Here is a 20222-nt window from a genome sequence, read left to right as displayed (position 1 = left end):
TTATTTGAGTGTGTTTTGTAGTGTGTAATGAACCACCCAAGGGGAGCTCACCTTGGGTGGGATTGGTTCTTTTATTATATAATTTTTTTTACAGATTACGTAGTCGTTCACCATCCTTACTATCTTAACATTATTTTTTCGATCGTTTGATTTCACCGCATGCCGTCTTGATCGTTTATCAAGAAAAAAATTCGTTCGTTTGTCGATCCGGTCTCGGGACCTAGAAGGTTAACATGTTAAGAGTTGTTAATTAAAGGACCGCTTGTTTGAAGACACAATAAATAATATATATGTAATGAAGCAAAAAATTTTACAACGAACATAAAACTCTTAATTAATACATAATTCATAACATATTTGGAATAGAAAACCACAAATCCATAATATACATTAATGTGTGTCTAATGATGCTCTTTCTAAGTAACTCACGACTAAGCTTTAAATTTATAAAACAAGACTTCTAAAGAAACCACACAAAACCGGAAAGTGTACCGATCACTAATAGTATAGTACTAAGGAAGTCCGAGTATCGAACACAAGGACACTTGAAAACGTTTTTAATACTTAACCCTAACCAAGACTCACCTAAGAATATTTAAATGATTTTTAATAATTAACTACTTGACCTAACTTACTTTAACTAAATTAATTAACTCAACTTAACTTAACTTATCTAAACACTTGATAAAACTTAGAGACTTAACTCCAATTGGAGAAAACGTCTACCTAGGTTAGAATCATATTGAAGTTATAATAAGCTAATGAATTGAAGAATCTCACGACACCGGTTTCTAAGGATGACACAACTAAGGTTCACTTAAGAAAGCTAGATCACCTCTCGGTCTCACTAACAAACTCTAACTTACACTTAATTGATTTTAAGAACAAACCGGGAAAACGAGTTGTTAAAGTGTTCTAATGTCGATTCTCCTCTCGGACTCACCGACACACTACCCTAATGGAGACGAATACTACGCAACCAAGGATAGATGAACAATTCAGTTTAACTTAAACTAGATCAACTAATCGCTCGCAACCCAAATCCGACAAGAACCGAACCCGCTCTCGCGCGATCCTAATCCTAACAAGCAAAGGCTATGAGACGAGTTTACTTCTTATCACCTCTCGGTCTCTAAGAAGGTGCCTACCCGCTGAATCTAATCAATTAACATACCCATTTAAACCCTACGGTTGTACTTCCCGCAAACAATCTCTAAACACAAAGTAAAGAGTTCAAACAAGCTAAAATCAATCAAAACCGATTCAATCAATCAAAGCAAGACGTATATGAGTATAATTAATAAAAACACAGCCACTAAACACAACCTAATTCAATATTAAATCAAACTTTTCATTAACAAATCAAGTTATGATGATCAACAATCCATATTACTCACTAAAACCTAATAATAAACATCTAACCTAGATAGAACTAACAAGTTTAGCCCAACATGATTTTTGGACAGCCGGTATAACTCTTAATAAACATCATATTAATCATCAAAAACATAATTAAAATCATTCAACAATCAATGATAATCAATAAGGATTCAGTCTCTAACTTAATTGCAAAACAATCCAACTTTAAAGATCAAAATCACAAGAGCATGAATCTTGAACAAAAACGTAAAGATTATAGATGTTTTACTACCAATTGGGGCTGAGATTATTGATGAAGAACTGACCCCAGCTGCTTTCCCGAGTCTCCTTAACTTAATTCTCCTTCCTTGGCTCACCACAACTTGTAAAATAATTTCTTTTTCCCAACCTTTGTTGTCCCAATCGGAAGTATTACACAAGGGGTTTTGGTTTTAGTTTGTTTTCTCTTTGCTGCTAGTTCACGTGGGATTACACCACACAAACCAAAATAAACTTTTCTTAACACCAACAAAATTCAAAAACTAGCCGACCACAAACTTGTAATAATATTTTGTTTTTTTGAATGAAGCTGCCGATCGGCACATTAGGGTTAAGGTGCTTAGGTTTTTTTTTCTTTATTAATTATCTTGATATAATAAGATGTAAGGCTTGGATATTGTGAGTTTTGGTCAGACCTTGAGTTTTAGTCTTCCAAACTTGATCATAAAAGTCTCTTTTATCTTTCAAAACCCGAACCTTTTCTCTTTTAAAACTCGTCACCTACACAAAATAAGAAACTTTGTAAGATCAAGTTAAAACGAGTTAAAAACATTATTTATTATATAAATTAGTAATAAAAAGAAGATAAAAAAGTATAGAAAATAAGTGTGTTTTACAACACATCATACATGAAGCAAAAAACCATAGAAGCAAAGCATAACATTCATTATATATATAATATCGAGTTCTAACGGGCATGAAAAAAACGGGTTATGGACTTTATGAGTGTTTATTTATTTAGTTTCTTAAATTAAAAATCTACGCATGTTACTAAGAGGTTAACAAGTCTTTAACCTGTTAGGACACGAACTCAAATATGTCATAACTAGGTTGATCTATTTAAGACATGAACCTGTTGAACTCAAACCAAAACTTATTAAAACATATGTCGTGTCATGTCATGATAACAGATCTGTGTCATAAATTAATAGCCCTAGCAAAGAGAGGCATTGAAAGAAAAGCTACTCACCTTCTCTTCTTCTATATGATAAATTCACATATGGTAGATTAACCACATATATCTTGACAATTATGAGAAACGAATCACGAGAAGGGTTGTTGAATCATGGAACCATGAAAAAACAAAGTCATGAGAACGACACAATTACGAACAAAAGACACAATAACAAACAGAAAGACACGACGTAATTGTTTTAATTTTTATAAACTATAGTTATACTTATATTGAATATAAATAAAACGTTTGTTATTATGGTGAATTTTTTTAAATGACGTATGAAAAAGTTATATTTTAAAATAATAAGAGAATTGGCATGCACCTTACATGTGTAGAGAAAATATATGTCTCACTTTAGTCCTACTTAACACATGATAATCAATTAGAGTGTTCTCTATGGCGGGGGCATCGAAGCCCCTCTATCGTGCCATGTCAGCACCACATGAGCATCGAAGCCCCTTTATCGAAGCCCTTCTCCATAACGTCCCGATATGGTTTAAATCCCCATGGGCGCCCCAATATTATATATACATATATATGTATGTGTATGTGAGAGAGAGAGAGAGAGAGAGAGAGAGAGAGAGAGAGATGTTGCCCCTTCCGCGCCCATCGTTGTGAAGTCGCCCCTCCATCTGCGCCCCCCATTTTCGCGGCCCACTGCGGTATTCAGCGCCCCAAAGATGCCCCTAAATGCGACCATAGTGGCCAGTCTTATAGCTTCTCCTATTTATTATTTCTATGCCCTTTGTAGGATAAGTCAACTCTATTAATATCACATAAACTAGTTTTATTATAATAAAAATAAACATATTAAAAGAGAGAATAAAAATGCGCCTCTCATAACTATGTCAACCTCTCATAACTATATCTCATATTATTTCTAATTCAGTTCATACTTGATCTTGTGTATCGTAACATCTAAAGACTAAAGAATGTGAATATCCACTTAAAAACATATTTAGAGACTAAATAAATGTTTTTTGCTGGAATTAATGGTATCCAAGAACAATTTAAAAGCTTGAATGAATTGTACACTTAGATTTATATTAATTATCAGAAATTAAATGAAAAACTAATAAAGAAAACAACAATTGGAATTTACAATCGTGTTTACGAGAACGTGGAAACACTATTTTTAAACAAACAACAAAAACATGGTTTTAACAAACAGTTTATAATTTACAACATTATAACAAAAACCTCTGTGGTTCATGCATGATGATAATGAACGTAAAAACTAAATCATTCTGGCAATGTTTTTTTTTTTGTTTTGGACTAGTACTTAAATTCTTTTAAGTTCTATACTAAAAGAGTGTTTGAGTAAACTTTTGAAAATATTTTATTTGTTTTTTAAAAAAGAAATAAGTCATTGAGCCATTTAAAAACGCTTCATTTCGAAGCTTCTATAAATAACTTATTAAACTTATTAGCTTTTTATAAAATCAAATACAATTTTCAAAAAGCTTTGCCAAACACCTAGCACAAACTATCCACTAATTATTTCATGGCAAAAGAAATACATGAACACATAAAATAGTCAAACAATGCATTTAATTTATTACTGAAATGGAAATATTTTGAATCTTGTACTAATAAATAAGAAATAATTACATTTGTGAAGAAACATTAAGTTACCCCGGGCAGATTACGGATAATCTGGGGGTTAAGTAGATGTTTCCCACGAGGGTTAGTTCCGGCAAAGATGGTTATTCTTCAGATGACCTGCAAAACAGACACCGTGAGCTCGTCACTGAGAAGGGGGGGGGGGGGTTCCTCCTTGTGACCACCCTCCGGCGTGAGAATCAGACTAGATTGCTCTGAATATAAGTGTATATTAAGAGAAATAGCTAGTGAAGATAAGATACAAGATAATGATACCGTTCCAAGGTGTTGGAGTATTTATAGCAGAAGGTAGGTTTCCAAGCAGGTACAGCCAGCTGTATAATATTCCTTTTCTACCAACTGTGGGCTACGTACGTGCCATGCTGGTGGTTGGTGGGTAGGCAGCGGCCGATAGTGACATGGCCGGCTGTGTACTATTCCTTTTCCGCCGGCTGTGTACTATTCCTTTTCCACCAACTGCAGGCTATGTACGTGCCACGACAAGGGTTGGTGAGTAGGCAGCGGCTGATAGTGACATTTTGTACTAGAGCGTGCTCCTCCTCGTACTGTTGTCGGTGAGCTGTCACCCTGTGATTGGTTCATGGGCTGCTTTGGTCAGATCTTGTTTATTTTGTCCATACCTTGGCAGGTATAGTACAAAAGATCTTCCAGAAGCGTACGGACTGGCTCATTTGGGCGGGAGTATTCCCGCCTTGCTCATTCCTTCTTCAGGTGACACTGAATTATTGAGTTAGTGCCTTGTGCGTGTAGCCTTGCTATTAGTGCGGGTAGCTTTCCCTGATGGCTTGTATCCGCAACTGCGGGAACAGGCGGGGTACTTCACCATTGGGAGGCTTTTCCTGCGGGAACAGCTGGCGTACTGCGCGTAAGGTCTTCATCTCTGAGCATGGTTGATCCTGCGGAACCAGTTGGTCATTGCGCAGACGTCCCTCTTCAAGGTGAGTCTTGCGGGTCCAACTGGGCTCTGCTGGGACCTACCTCTTCAAGTCCCCCCAGTCCAATGTTCTTCTCATGAATTGTTAATAAGTGAGGTGAACTTTTGGACTTAAGCAAGGGGTTTTGGAAAGGCTTTTTAGTTTTAAGGTTTTCCGTGGGGATTCTTCCCGCGGTTTTCCTAATGTCACTCGCAGAAATTCCTGACTTTTCTGCCTGATCTTTGGTTGTGATGCGGGTAGGTGTTTTACCGCTTCGCACATCGGGAGCGTTAAGTTTCACTTGTATAGATTCTTCACGAGGTTTTGGTAGTTTCGGACATAGTGATCAGTTATGTTAAACCACCAACTCCGCCTTGAAGTTTCAAACAAGCTAGTTCTCAACTTTCCCGCTATGCGGAGGTGCTATTTCTCTTTCCGCAAGCACGGTCCAAAAGATCCTTCTTGGTTTCAATTCCCTGCAAGTGCTAAGTATGTGAAGGGTTTCGCTTTGACACTGTACCCGCACTCGTCTTATAGTTTCTTTACTTCCAAGGTATTCTTGGCTTCCATTCCCTGCAGGTGCTAGGTATGTGAAGGGTTTCGCCTTGACACTGTACCCGCACTTGTCTTACGGTTTCTTGGGCACCAAGGTAAGGGGGTATATTCCCTCTTATTTTTGAATCTTTGAATCTTTTTGATTTTTTTTTTTTTGAAATTCGAAGAGTTGGTGAAAGGATAAGAACAGTCCAAACTGTTGAAGGGACGTTAGTGTCGTCCGACGGTTTCTTCTGACACTTTCAGAACGTGCAGGAAGTTATGGCGACGTGACAGTATATGGTCGTTCCAGACGCTTTTTCAGGCGCGTGGGCGCGAGTTTTCGGGCGCGTGGGTGCGAAGATTACGGCGCGCGTCCTGTCAACAGTTGTTGCCAGCTTGCTTTTTCCACGTGTCATAGTTTCATTGCACTTGCGATTTCCTCTCTCTTCCGCATTAAATTCATCGCATTCATTGCGATGAGTATATAAAGGGGGAGAGGGTTCATCTTAATCCACACTTTCACTTCTCTCTTCTTCTTCTAAACGATTTCCGGCGAATACTCTAACTTTCCGTCGAGCATTCTCCTGAAATCGTTCTTTACATCTAAAACATGTCTTCTACTCATGATCCAGAAGTCACCGCCGAAGAGTCCGACGTGTATATCGAGAACCCATCGTCCACTTCTGACAAGGACGATAAGAGTACTGCTGGCGAGTGCCAGTGTGCTCTTCCCGTCGACCTCTATCAGTACATCGTCAGGAAGTTCATGCTCGAGCCTTTCGAGCCTGAGTTTCCTGCGTCTCATCAGACGGTGTACGATGCCCCCAAAGGCAAGATAGGGGTATATGCTGCATTCTTCGTCTATGGGAATCTCAGGTTCCCATTGACGAAGTTTGTATACCGTGTTTTGGAGAGACACGGTGTGCACCTGACGGAGGTACACCCAATGGCGATCGCCAAGATCCGCCATTTTGAATGGGTGTGCCTCATTCTTGGTGTGGAGCCCCATGTCGACCGCCTGATGACCTTCTATTCCTGGAGGTGCATCCAAGGCTGGTACACCTTGGTCACCCGGATCAAGGGTTTGAAGATCTGTGCTACAGAGCGCAGTCTTCGGTCTTGGAAGCGGGAGTTCTTCTACATCTCTGCCCGTGTCGTCCCCATTGCGATGACGTTCAAGAATGGGATGGCGCTCCCTAGCCTTCACGCCTCCAATTACCAAGAGGCGGAATGGTTCACCAAGATCTCCCAGATCCAGACTCCGGTTTACCGGTTTGCGGAGTCTGGGATGGTGATGCTCGGTATGAGCTGGGTGTGGAAAGATGCTGGGGCAGAGGCGCCACAGATTCCCATCGTCCTCGAATACGGTTTGAACTCTATCCCTTATGGTATGCTTCATATTATTTGCTAATTTAGGGTTTTTGTTCTAACAATTTCTTTCTTTTTATTTTCAGAGGGAAACAACTTGCGGTCTCTTCTGCAGCCGCGGGGGAGCGGTGGTCCCGCTCGGTTGGGTACTCGTGATCTTGACGAGAAAGAGTTGCCCATCCTGGAGCAAACGGCGGATCGGTTTGTGGAGGTCTACCCGCCAGGCCACGAGATTCTGAGCGCCACGCGGCCAGGTAAGGGACTCTTTAACCCTCCCCCTTTCAATGCTCAAACCTCTGCTGGAATTCCTCTAATCTTCTGATGAGGAATCCGCAGATGGTCCTTTCTTCGTGAGGAAGAAGAAGGCTACTGGCGCGAAGGGCAAGGCGAAGGTTACCTCCGCCGTCGACCTAGGAAATCAGTCTGACTCCGAGACTGAAAGCGAGGAGGAGGCGGGGAACCCTGGGGGTGGTGAGACCACTGTTCCGGGGGTTGAGACAGCTGTCACCTCCGGGCAGCCCAGTACGACGACGATGACCGGCATGAAGAGGCCGGCTCCATCGGGTTCGTCCCCGCCTGTCAGAACCTTCAAGCTCAAGAAAACTCGTAAGTATAAATTATATTCAGCTTAACTGCATATCTTTCCGCCATCATACTTATATATCGTCTTCGTGCAGGCGTGGATGCAACCGCATTCCCAAGTGGAGCGGGAAGGAGCGTCTCTGGACCCATGACGGTAGGTTTGGTCAACCTACCCGAGGCGATGACCCAGGCGGCTGCGCCTGTTTGCAGCATTGATTCAGTTGCTCATCCCGTTGAGGCAACTGTTCCAACTGTAACATCATCCCCGCCGGCTGTCAGTGCCATCTTCACGGAATCCTTCACTGAGCCGGCGGTGGTTTATCCTGCGGGTTCTTCCGCAGCTACGGCCACGGTTGTGAGTTCACCTCCAGTGAGTTCACCTCCGTTGGTTTCTACCGCAGGGGCCTCTACAATGCCTCCTCCAATGCCTGCGACTACGGCCGGTCCCTCAGGTGCGTTCAGGGTTGGGGCTTCTAGCCAATCTCTGCCTCCTTCCCATCTGCCTGACCTCTTGGATGGATATCCCTTAGGTTCGGGTGATGGGTTTGGCGGCTATCGGCCTGTTGTCGACCCTACAGGTGCGTAGGGTTATTTTGGCTTTATTATTATTATTATTATTATTTTTTATCATCTTTTCCTAACTGCTTTTTGTTTTTGCAGTTTCGGATTCCAATGAGGTGTATGTTCTGCGGTGGAACATCCGCCGGGGAACAACCCTTCGGACGGCTGTGGACTGCGTCTAGTGGGCGCGTCACGCAGCCCCAAGTGGTGCGTCGGGGGAAGCTATGTCTAGCTACCAGGAGGGTAGGCTGACGAACGAGCTTCGGATTCTCCTTGCCCAGATGCAGCCGCGCGTCGAGTTGCTTTGTCGTGAAAACGACAAGTTAAAGACGGCGCGTAGCCAGGAAGTGGCTCAGGCGCGGGCTATCCGGGAGGAGAACAGGAGACTTGCCGCCATTGCTGCGGATAAGGAAAAGGCCTTCAAGGCCCTCGAGGTTGAAGTTCAGGCCCGGCTCGAGGCCCGTTCCAAGGCTACCCAAGCTATTAACGAATAGCTTAGGTTGGCTAAGGAAACTGCGCGGAACGCGACCGAGAGGGCCACCAAAGCTGAAGCCATTGCTGAGCCTCTGCGTGCCGAGAATGAGGAGCTTAAAGCCAAACTAGAGAGGCTCCAACAGGCTCATGATGCCTTGGCCATGGAAGACGCCAAGAAGCTCCAAGAGATCTTGGACCAGAGGGGTATGCTTGACCACACTGAGCGTAAGCTGAAGGGCGTTGAAGAGGCTGCAGCTAAAGAAGTGTTGCTTGCCAACCTTAACCAAAATGAAGCCGAACACGCCCATGACCAAGCTCAAGCTGCCCTCCAGGAAGCTCTGATCACCAAGGAATGGCTTCTACGAGAAGCGTTGTCGCAGGTATGCGCAGCTTCATAATATCTTTACGCTTTTCTTTATACTTAGAAGAAAAGTTTTTGATACATACATATTTTTTGTAGGTTGTGCATCGGGTCTTCACAAACACATCCTATGACGATGCCATGAGCGCAGCTCTCAACGCTTCCCATGATGATGGGGAAAAGGCTGGTTCCTGCTTGGTCTGGGGTTTGTTGAGAAGGGCATCCCGCCTTCCAACTTCCCTCTTTATGACGTGGACACTGAAGCTGCTTACGACCAAGCAGTAAACCAGTATGCTGCCTTCCCGCATCCGGTGATGGAGAAGGTGAACGAAATTGCTGCTGCTGAGGATGGGCTAACTATTCTCAAGACTTTCCTTGAACCGCCACAGCCAACTGATGGTGCGGGTTCAAGTGGGTTTGGAGGGAGTGGTCCTGAAGTTTGAACCTTTAGATCCCTTCCCACTGTTAGAATAGATTTATATTTTTGCATGCGGGTATGTGCCCAGCAATTCTTGTAATATTTGAATTTTGATGGAATATATATTATTTGTTAATGCCTTGCCTTGTAAACCTTATATGTTTTGTTTCACGCATATTTTGGTTTAACTTAGCGATTTCTTGATTACTTTGGATAAGTTAACTTCTCAACGTGGCAGATAATAGGTTAAAGTTTTGCTTCCTCTTTCGTGATTGTGCAGGTAAGACCATCACTTTCACTTAGTAGGGTGGCTAAATTTTACCTATATCTGACCTGCGTGAAGGTTTTCCTCATCTTTTCCTTAGAAATTTTCTAAGTGTTTTAAATAAGTTAACTTTTCGACGCGTGGTTGTCAATAGGTTGATGTTCAGTTTCCTCTATCATGATTGTGCGGGTAGGACCGTCACTTTCATTTAGTGGGATGACCAAACTTCACCTATAACTGACCTGCGTGAAGGTTTTCCTCATCTTTTTCTCAGAAATTTTTACCGTTTTTTGTGTTTATGCGGGTTTTGCCGCCTTCCACACGCAACGACTTACTTCTTTTCACACTTATTTATGCGGTGAATACCGGCATATCAGTGTGGAAAGTTCATAAGTATAAAGGTAAGGCTATCAACACAATGTGATAAAGGAGAATCATTTCCATTAGAAGTGGCTCTAGGCCTTTTCTTTACAAGTTTGGAATTGATCTACATGTAGCATTTGCGTAATTGAGCTCCATTCCATGTTCTTGGGATGGGGATGCCATCGAGCCTTTCGAGCCGGTATGCGCCCTTTCCCAAAACTTCTTTGATAATGTATGGCCCTTCCCAGACCGGGGCCAGCTTTCCTGGGCGTTCTTGGTTCGAAGCCTCGTTGTTACGCAGTATGTAGTCTCCGACATTGAAGTTGCAGAGTTTTACCCGCGTGTTGTAGTACTTTTGCATTTGTCGCTTGTAGTTCTCTTCACGCGCTGCGGCTAAGTCTTTGCGTTCTTCGGTTAGCATAAGGTCTAACCGTCTTTCCGCATCATTGTCTTCTGGCTAAATCAAGACCCTTGGTGAGGGTAAACCAATTTCGACTGGGACCATGGCTTCAGTGCCATAAGTGAGGCTGAACGGGGTTTCTCCCGTACTGGCCTTTTTCAGCGTTCTGTTTGCCCAAAGGACGTGTGGAACTTCGTCCACCCAGCCGGATCTGTGTTCCAAGAGTCTTTTCTTTATGCCGTCGACGATGCTCTTATTTGCTCTTTCCACCTCACCATTACCCTGCGGGTGCGCCACTGAGGTAAAGGTGTGGGTGATTTGAAGTTCTTCCAGCCACTTTTGTAGCTTCTTGTCAGCAAAGTTGGTGCCGTTATCGCTCACCAAATTCTGTGGAAGTCCAAAACGACAAATAATAAATTCCCAAATAAATTTTTTGATATGTTTTGCGGTTGTTTGGGCTAAGGGTTTTGCTTCTATCCACTTGGTGAAGTAGTCGATGGCTACCACTAGAAACTGAACGTTCCCTGCTGCTGTGGGAAATGGACCTGTCACATCGATGGCCCACTTCTGAAATGGCCATGAAGAGGTGACTGGAACAAGTTCATTCTTCGGCGATGCGTGTTGGGTGCGTAGAGTTGGCAAGACCTACACTTTCTGTGTATGCCAGCGCATCCTGATGCATCCCCGGCCAAAAGTATCCCGCGTTGTTTAGCTTAGCTACAACAGCGCGTGGACCTGCGTGTACTCCACAGATGCCCTCGTGCACTTCCCTTAGGAGGTAGCCAGCATCTTGGTTGTCCACGCATCTTAGGAGTGGGCCAAGAAAGTTACGTCTGTAAAGGATGTCATCGATGAGTTGATAGTTCAGTGCTTTACAGCGTATTTTTTTTGCCAATGTTTTTGACTCTGGCAGTATACCTGCCGCAAGGTACTTTATTATTGGTGTCATCCACGTTTCTGTGCCGGTTTGGATGACACAGATTTCCTTGTGCGGGACTGATGGTGCTCCAAGGAGTTCAATGCGGATGTCCTTTCCCAAGTGGGTGAAAGCTAATGATGCAAGCTTGCTTAACGCATCCGCAAATTTGTTTTTGCTACGCTTGACGTGTATGACTTTACAATCGTTAAAATCACGCATAAGGGTTTTTGCTTGTGCGAGGTATAGGGCCATTGTGTCGTTCACAGCCGTGTACGTCCCGTTTGTTTGGTTGGCTATTAACATGGAATCCACGTGGGCTTCCAAGTTTTTCACTCCAATCTTACGCGCAATTCTCAGCCCGGCCAAGAATGCTTCATACTCCGCTTCGTTATTCGTACTTGGAAAATCCAGTCGAATAGCGTAAGTGTATTCTTGGCCTGCTGGGTTGGTTAGTTTCAATCCTGCGCCTGAACCCTCATTTTTGGTTGCTCCATCAGTGTAGAGTCGCCAGACATCATTGATGTCTTGTGCTGGAGAGGGTTGAGCCTCCTCCTGGCACTCTTTCTCCCGCAAAGCGGGGACTTCTGCAATAAAGTCGGCCAAGACCTGGCCTTTTATGGCTGGTCTTGGCTTGTATTTTATCGCGTATTCCCCCAACTAAATTGCCCCTAGGCGTCCCGACAACTCGGGTTTGCCTAGAACGTTTGCAAGTTTGAAGTTGGTGAGAATGGTGATTGGGTGACCTTGGAAATATCGTCTTAGCCTGCGTGAAGCCTGTACAAGTGCTAAGACTAATTTTTCCAGGGTAGAGTACCTGGTTTCCACGTCTGTTAGGACACGGATAACATAGTAGATTGGCATCTGGATGTTTTTCCGCTCTACTAGCAGGACTGCCCCGGTTGCTCTATCTGTGGCGGAAAGGTATAGGATTAATTCCTTCCCCCGCTTCTGGTGCTGTGAGCGTTGGGAGTTCGATCAAGCGTGACCGAATTTCCTGAAAAGCTGCTTCCGCTTCTGGTGTCCAGCGGAAGTGCGTTTTCTTTAAACAGTTTCTGAATGTTGACACGAATGGGAACGACCTATCCGCATGGTTTGCCAAAAAGCGGTTAAGTGCGACTAGTCGTCCATTCAGTGTCTGAGCTTGCTTGATGGTAGTAGGTGATTCCATTTTGATAATGGCTTCGACCTTTTCAGGGTTCTCTCTGAAACCATCTTTAGTAACAATGACTCCTAAGAACTTCCCTTCTTCCATCCCAAAGGAACACTTGCTCGGATTGAGCTTCATGTTTATCTTTCTGAGCGTGTTGAAAGTTTCTTCGATGTCTTTCAACATCGCTTCTGGCTCAGGGCTTTTGATGACCAAGTCATCCATGTAGACTTCCAAGTTCCTCCCAATTTGGGCATGAAACTCTTTGTCCATCAGGCGTTGGTATGTGGATCCGGCATTCTTAAGTCCGAATGGCATCATTTGATAACAAAATATGCCATCGGGCGTCCGAAATGCGGTTTTGTCCTGATCGTCAACGGCCATGTGGATTTGATGGTACCCCTTATACGCATCAAGGAAGCATTTAAGGCGAAACGGTGCTAACGAATCTACCTTAAGGTCAATTTCGGGTAACGGATAACAATCTTGGGGCATGCTTTGTTTAAGTCTTTGAAATCTATGCACATGCGCCATTGTTTGTTAGATTTCGGTACCATGACGGGATTTGCAACCCTGTTTGATATCTGCTAACGCGTACGATGCCCGCGTCAAGGAGTTCCTTGACTTGGGTTCTACACGCGTTAGCTTGTTCCGCCCCCATTACTCTGCGCTTTTGTACGACTGGCGTAAAAGCCGGGTCACACTTGAGCTTATGCTCTGCCTTACTTCGAGGTACACCAGTCATGTCAGCTGGTGTCCACACGAAGATGTCAGCGTTTTTTTGTAGTAAACGTTTGAGTAAGATGCGCGTAGGATCAGTGATAGTTGGGCCAATGGTAATAGCCTGGTCAGGGTATTTGCCATTGAGGGCCCATTTTTCTGGTTCGGTGATGGTTGGTTTAGCCATCTTTGGTTTGGGTTTAGATGAGACAGATGCGATGCATACCTGGGGAATACCGGTGATCATCGCTACACCCTCAGCTGTTGGCCATCCCATCATGCCGTGGACTGAAGATACCACGACATTGAATCTTGCCATCCCTTCTCTCCCGAAGAGAATGTCGTATTTGTGGTGTGGCTTCCTCATCACGACGAAGTCCACGTCTTCTGTGCGGGAGTGTTTCCCGTCCGTGAGAATGACGGGGAAAGATAGGATACCCAGGGTGTGTTCGTGCTGCCGTCGAACCCTTCCATCGAGGCGTAGACCGTTTCCAGGCGTTCCTTGTCTTCGTCGTCTAGCTTGTCAAAGAACTGACTGTACATAACCGTTGACGAGGCGCCGTTGTCAGCAAGAGTGCGGGAAGTGATGTAGTGCCCCAGCTGGCTTTTGATGACTATTGGGCCTTCTTTGCTGGGTCCTCCTGGCACTCGCGGGAAGCGCACCTCAGCTTCCTTCCACGCGCATGGTTCTGTCGTTCGTCTTTTTCTTCCTCTGATGTTACTATGAACCATGTGGATGCTGATGTCAACGGGTTTTCGTCCGTTGCCTTTGTATCGGTTATCATTCCTCCCTCCATTCTTGATTGATACCACAAGGTGTGTAAGTCTTCCATCCTTGACGAATGTTTCAACAATATCCTTCAAGGATGTACACTCCTCAGTGGTGTGACCCTTTGTCCCGTAGAAGTCACAGGATTTGCTCTGATCCGCGTTATGTCGCTGCCGGATCATTGGAGCTTTTGGCCATGGGAGTTTTTCGGTGGCAAATATCTCCGTGACGCTTTTGGTGAGTGGCGTCCACCGGGGTTTTCGGCTTGATGGGTGCGTGTTATCCCTTCCGCCTACTAGAGGGCGAGAGCTGGATGAGGTGTCAAAGTTTACCCTTGACTGCCAAATACCTAGCTTCCTCTATTTGTTGTGCCGGGCGGTCCGGACATTGTTTTCTCTAGTCCTCTGAGTGTAGAGGTTTGTGTTCTGAGGAAGATCTCTACCCAGTTGCTTTTCCGTTTCCGCGAAACGTTTAGCTGCTGTCATGATGGCATCCCATGTGGATGGCATGCCGTCTTTACCCGTCAACGTGCGGATAAGCTCTGGGTATTCGGCGCCCTGGATGAAAGCGGCGCGAACAAGATCTTCGCTTATGGTGCCCAGACTCAGCTTCTTCGAGTTGAAGCGAGTGATGAAGTCTAGTAAAGATTCATCCTCCTCTCTAACGCAGTTGAGGATCGTCCACTACTCTTCAGTATATTTCCTCTGTTGACTGAAGTGCTGGCTGAACTTGTGTTGGAAATCCGCCCAATCATAGATGTGGTGGACCGGTAAACGATCAAACCACGCCCTGGCCTCTCCAACCAGCGTCATCTGGAACATATAACACCACGTGGGTTCCGTCCAGTTGCTGACGGTTGCCCCCGCTATGAATCTGTTCAAGTGATCGTCTGGGTCGGATATACCATCATAAGTGCCGATGTTGGACATCTGTTTGGCACTCTTCGGGGCGATTGCTTCCGCAATGTCCCTTGCAAACTTGGACGTTCCCGCATTTGCAACAGTTGGTCTAAAGGTTTTGGAGAAGTCACGTGGGTTTCCCCCCGCGTTCCTTGGTTTGAAGGTTTCTCCAAAATTCCTTCTTGGTTGGAAGTCCGTTTCCTTACGCTTCCCTTTCGCCCTATGACGAGGGTTTGCGTCACTGTCGGACTCCTCCCAATCATCGTCCAAGTATTCACACTCATTGCTCATGTTGAGCTGTTGTCGAGTGCTTCCGAATTCATCAGCCTGTTGGAGTGAACGTAAGCGTTCATCCAACTCAGCTTGGAATTCCTTCTGACGTGCTTCCGCCCACGCTTTAACTTGATCAAGTGTTTGGCGGGGGAACCTCGTCTGTTGTCTCTCCAACTGGGTATCGGTGAATCCCAGTGAAGGATTGTTTACTGCACTTGCCCCGGCTTGGGTAACCGGGGTAGTGTTCGTAAAAATTGTGTATTCGCCGGTGTTCTCCCCCAGTAGCTGGGGTTGTGGTTACCGGAGTTTCTTGGTCACTCGCTGGCCTTGGCACCGGAGTAACCTTAACCATCTTTCCAGAAGTTTTGAAAAAAAGTGGAAGAATTAGTTCTAGCTTCTATGCACCGATGGCGCCAATGAAGAAACACTAAGTTACCTCGGGCAGATTACGGATAATCTGGGGGTTAAGTAGATGCTTCCCACGAGGGTTAGTTCCGGCAAAGATGGTTATTCTTCAGATGACCTGCAAAACAGACACCGTGAGCTCGTCACTGAGAGGGGGGGGGGGGGGTTCCTCCTTGTGACCACCCTCCGGCGTGAGAATCAGACTAGATTGCTCTGAATATAAGTGTATATTAAGAGAAATAGCTAGTGAAGATAAGATACAAGATAATGATACCGTTCCAAGGTGTTGGAGTATTTATAGCCGAAGGTAGGTTTCCAAGCAGGTACAGCCAGCTGTATAATATTCCTTTTCTACCAACTGTGGGCTACGTACGTGCCATGCTGGTGGTTGGTGGGTAGGCAGCGGCTGATAGTGACATGGCAGGCTGTGTACTATTCCTTTTCCGCCGGCTGTGTACTATTCCTTTTCCACCAACTGCAGGCTCTGTACGTGCCACGACAAGGGTTGGTGAGTAGGCAGCGGCTGATAGTGACATTTTGTACTAGAGCGTGCTCCTCCTCGTACTGTTGTCGGTGAGCTGTCACCCTGTGATTGGTTCATGGGCTGCTTTGGTCAGATCTTGTCTATTTTGTCCATACCTTGGCAGGTATAGTACAAAAGATCTTCCAGAAGCGTACGGACTGGCTCATTTGGGCGGGAGTATTCCCGCCTTGCTCATTCCTTCTTCAGGTGACACTGAATTATTGAGCTAGTGCTTTGTGCGTGTAGCCTTGCTATTAGTGCGGGTAGCCTTCCCTGATGGCTTGTATCCGCAACTGCGGGAACAGGCGGGGTACTTCACCATTGGGAGGCTTTTCCTGCGGGAACAGCTGGCGTACTGCGCGTAAGGTCTTCATCTCTGAGCATGGTTGGTACTGCGGAACCAGTTGGTCGTTGCGCAGACGTCCCTCTTCAAGGTGAGTCTTGCGGGTCCAAGTGGGCTCTGCTGGGACCTACCTCTTCAATTTGATTCAAAATATATGAATTAATTGTGATTTTGTCTTATTAATTTAGCACATACACATACACTTAATCAAGTTACATTTCTCACAATATAAATAGTGACATTGCGGATCATCAAGCAACAACAGAATAACCATCTTCAATTGGTACTAAAAATGGTAAGATATATGAACAACACACAAATGTGTAAGTCATAATGTACTTGATTTACACTTAAACTAAGTACTCTTTCATCTCCTCTTCGCAGGGTTTATTGATGGCTTTCGTGTTGAGCTTTTGCTACATTTTATTTATCCCACAAACTACAAGTGCGGCCTCTTACGATGTCACGGCTTATGGTGCAAAAGGAGATGGGTACACAGATGACACCAATGTAAACCAATTCTACAAATAAAGGGAATGTGGTTACGTACATATCATGCAAAATTGAATGTTTTCTAATTTATTGGTTCATGTTTGTAGGCTTTTAATCAAGCATGGGCTGGTGTATGTAATGACACTTCACGATACCCAACGTTGGTCATACCACCGGGGAAGACATTTTTAATAGGCCTGATTATGTTCAATGGTCCATGCAAATTCCCAGCGGTAAATGTTGAGGTAAAATGAGCCAATAACTAAGACATGTCAAAGGTTGAATCAATATCAAGAACACATAACAAATGGTTATGGATCTCCTACGGGTTTAAAGCAATTTTTAAATATCAATTTGCCGCCCATCAAACATCAAATGGTATTTAATACTCATATTCTCGAATAGTTTCTTGAATATGAAGTAGCAAAACCCAAATGATATATACTATTGGTTTGGATCATATAAATTTAATTAATGTGCTAACTATGCGAAATAAGTAATGAAACTATATATACAATATAATATAATTATAGTGTAGTGTAATTAAAACATAGTGTAATTGCGTAACGACCTAATTACATAATTATATAACTTGATTCGAACAATTAACAAGTTAATTGAGTTTGAAAACGCTGACATGTAAATGTATATTGCTTTAGGCTTTACATTTCAATCGATGTGATCGTCTTCGACTGGTTGGGACAACTCATATTGACAGCCCAAGCCTTCATATTAGCATTATTAATAGCCAAAACGTAAATCTTGGATATCTTCGAATTTTAGCGCCCGCAAACAGCCCTAATACTGATGGGATCGATATTTCTTATTCATCAAACGTACTTATCCATGACTCTAATATACAAACTGGAATTAATTTGACTTATACTAACTTCTTAGTTCTTTTACAATAGTTAGTTTTCTTCTATATATATTGCAATGTTCCAACCATTTCGATACGATAAAATAGGTGATGATTGTGTGGCTATCAACGGTGGAGTTTATGATCTCAATGTAACGGGGGTGTTCTGCGGACCTGGCCATGGCATAAGGTATCAGATGATTAATTATGCTTTTTTTCTTATATTGATTGTCACATTTACACGAAGTTCCCCTCTCATAGCCATTTATGTGTTTACGTAGTATTGGAAGCCTTGGGGAAAACGGAGGTTATGACACAGTCGAAAAAGTACACGTACGAAACTGTAACCTCACTGGAACCACAAATAGACTACGAATCAAGACTGTACAGGTAAAATTTAATATAACTTTATTTATATTTGCTATCGTTTGAACTAACGTTTAATCTTTATTGTGTTCTTGTGCCGTAGGGTGGAACTGGTTATGCTAGGAGGATCGTATATGAGGATATTACTATGGTAAACGTACAAAATCCAATTATAATTACTCAGCATTACCACCTTAATACTAAAAGTGCTTTTTACTAACCACTACTAAGTGTCTATGTTTGATCAGGCTATTTTATTATATTATATATAGTCCTTTATATATCTTGTTGCCTAATGTATCGCTTGGTTTTCTATATAGTCAACACGCTCATCTGTGCATGTGTACGATGTGAAGTATCTGAATATACATGGATCCTTGGAGACAAATCAAGCGATTACGTTCGACTGCAGCAAAAGATTTAAGTGTTATGGAATCTATACAAATCAAGTTGAAATCACTGGTCCTGGCGTATTTTCTTATTGTAACAATGCTAAAGGGGAATTTGTTTCTACCTACCCAAGTGTTAGATGTAGTTAGATAATTTATATGTAACCCCAAATATATTGGGACAATATACATGTTGGTTCTGTGGTTTCAAATAATGGTTGGAACTATAATATTGAAAACAACAATTGAAATGTTAATTGACTCTAATTGCTTTGAGGCGAATCCTCTCTTTGCTTAAAGCAATTTCATCCCACCGTTAAATGTAACCATGCGATACAAGGAGGCAACGGGATGATTTCCAGTGACTAGAAATCACGTCCGGTACCAACATGTCCGGTACCAACATAATTTAATTAATTTTCTAGTATAAAAAGTTGATAATGTTTGGAGAACTTTTTTTTAAATAATAATCTCTGAATATATTAAATAAAAGGATCCAATTACAATAGAGAGATGAATAACTCTCCTAATGAGCTCATCTCAAACCGGCTTTGCATGACCTCGGCAAACTCTCTACACAGTTTATCAGAACTAGATCCAAAGATAATGTCGTCAACATATATTTGGACCAAGATCTGATCTCCCTCTACCTTCTTGATAAATAACGTCTGATCGATGACTCCTCTTCTATAGTTGTTCTCCGGCAAGTGTTCTGCTAGGGTAGCACACCATGCATGAGGTGCTTGGTGCATGCCATAAAGAGCTTTATCAAGATCATAAACATGATCTGGACGATCAGGATCCTCAAATCCTGGTGGTTGCTTCACGTAGATCTCCTCATTTACTTTACCATACAAGAAGGCTGTCGTCATATCCATTTGATAAACCTTGAAATTCATGTACCAGGCATAGGCTAGAAAAAAATGAATTGCTTCCAGCCTAGCCACTGGTGCATAAGTTTCATCGTAATCAAGGCCTTCACGCTGAGAGAAACTTTGTACCACCAATCTTGCCTTATTCCTTGTAATAATCCCTTTGTCATCCTTCTTGTTTCTGAACACTCATTTGGGCCCAATCGGTTTGTTGTTCGGCGGCATCTTGATTAGTCTCCAAACTTGAAGTTTGTTGAATTGTGACAACTCTTCTTGCATCGCCTCAACCCACGAGTTTTCCATTAGGGCCATTTTATAGTCCTTTAGCTCAACCTGTGAAATGAAACAAGCAAACATACATTTGTTAATGGTACTAGATTTACTTCTTATTTGGATACCAACAGATGGAGAACCGATGATGTTCTCTGTTGGATGACTTTGATGAATAGGAAACTGAGGAATGTCTTCGACTATGGTGACTGGCTCTGCTTGAAGATTCACAGAGAAATTCTCGATGGGATGGAAGATGCGAGGAGCACCATCAAGAACATCAGCAGTTGATAGAATAGAGTCAGGTTGATCAACTCTATTCTCTTCATTGATCGGTTCTTTCTAGAGATCTTCACCATATGGAACAACAATGGTATTTATGGGAGTTGTTGCGGTGTGATCAGAATCACCGGCAACATGTTCTTCAGCAGGAGTAGCTACTTGAACCGTTTCATCAGCAGAGGGAGGTTTGGCAACAGATTCTACCACACTAGGAGCTACATGAAGATCAGCT

General features: G+C 43.3%; 1 protein-coding gene across 1 annotated transcript; it reads left to right on the top strand.

The window, feature by feature from the left end:
- Positions 1-16853: 16853 nt before the first annotated feature.
- LOC143585687 (exopolygalacturonase clone GBGA483-like) lies at positions 16854-18716 on the top strand. Its single transcript, XM_077067422.1, has 4 exons — positions 16854-16970; positions 17060-17197; positions 18281-18328; positions 18498-18716. Exons 1-4 carry the CDS (start codon positions 16854-16856, stop codon positions 18714-18716), a joined length of 522 nt encoding a protein of 173 aa, XP_076923537.1.
- The last annotated feature ends 1506 nt before the right edge of the window (positions 18717-20222 follow it).

This window comes from Bidens hawaiensis, unplaced genomic scaffold (genome assembly GCF_021521415.1).
Source record: "Bidens hawaiensis isolate Kalapana, Puna unplaced genomic scaffold, B.hawaiensis_p1.1 tig00034127_1, whole genome shotgun sequence".
Taxonomy (NCBI): Eukaryota; Viridiplantae; Streptophyta; class Magnoliopsida; order Asterales; family Asteraceae; genus Bidens; species Bidens hawaiensis.
Note: the sequence above shows the minus strand (reverse complement) of the source record. Positions and strands in the feature narration are given on the sequence as shown.

Bases quoted from the DNA above. Each gene is read 5' to 3' on its own strand.
- LOC143585687 (XM_077067422.1), top strand. From the start codon at position 16,854: ATGGCTTTCGTGTTGAGCTTTTGCTACATTTTATTTATCCCACAAACT. The intron at 16,971-17,059 runs GTAAACCAATTC...TCATGTTTGTAG, and splicing joins GGTACACAGATGACACCAAT to GCTTTTAATCAAGCATGGGC. The intron at 18,329-18,497 runs GTAAACGTACAA...TTTTCTATATAG, and splicing joins TATATGAGGATATTACTATG to TCAACACGCTCATCTGTGCA.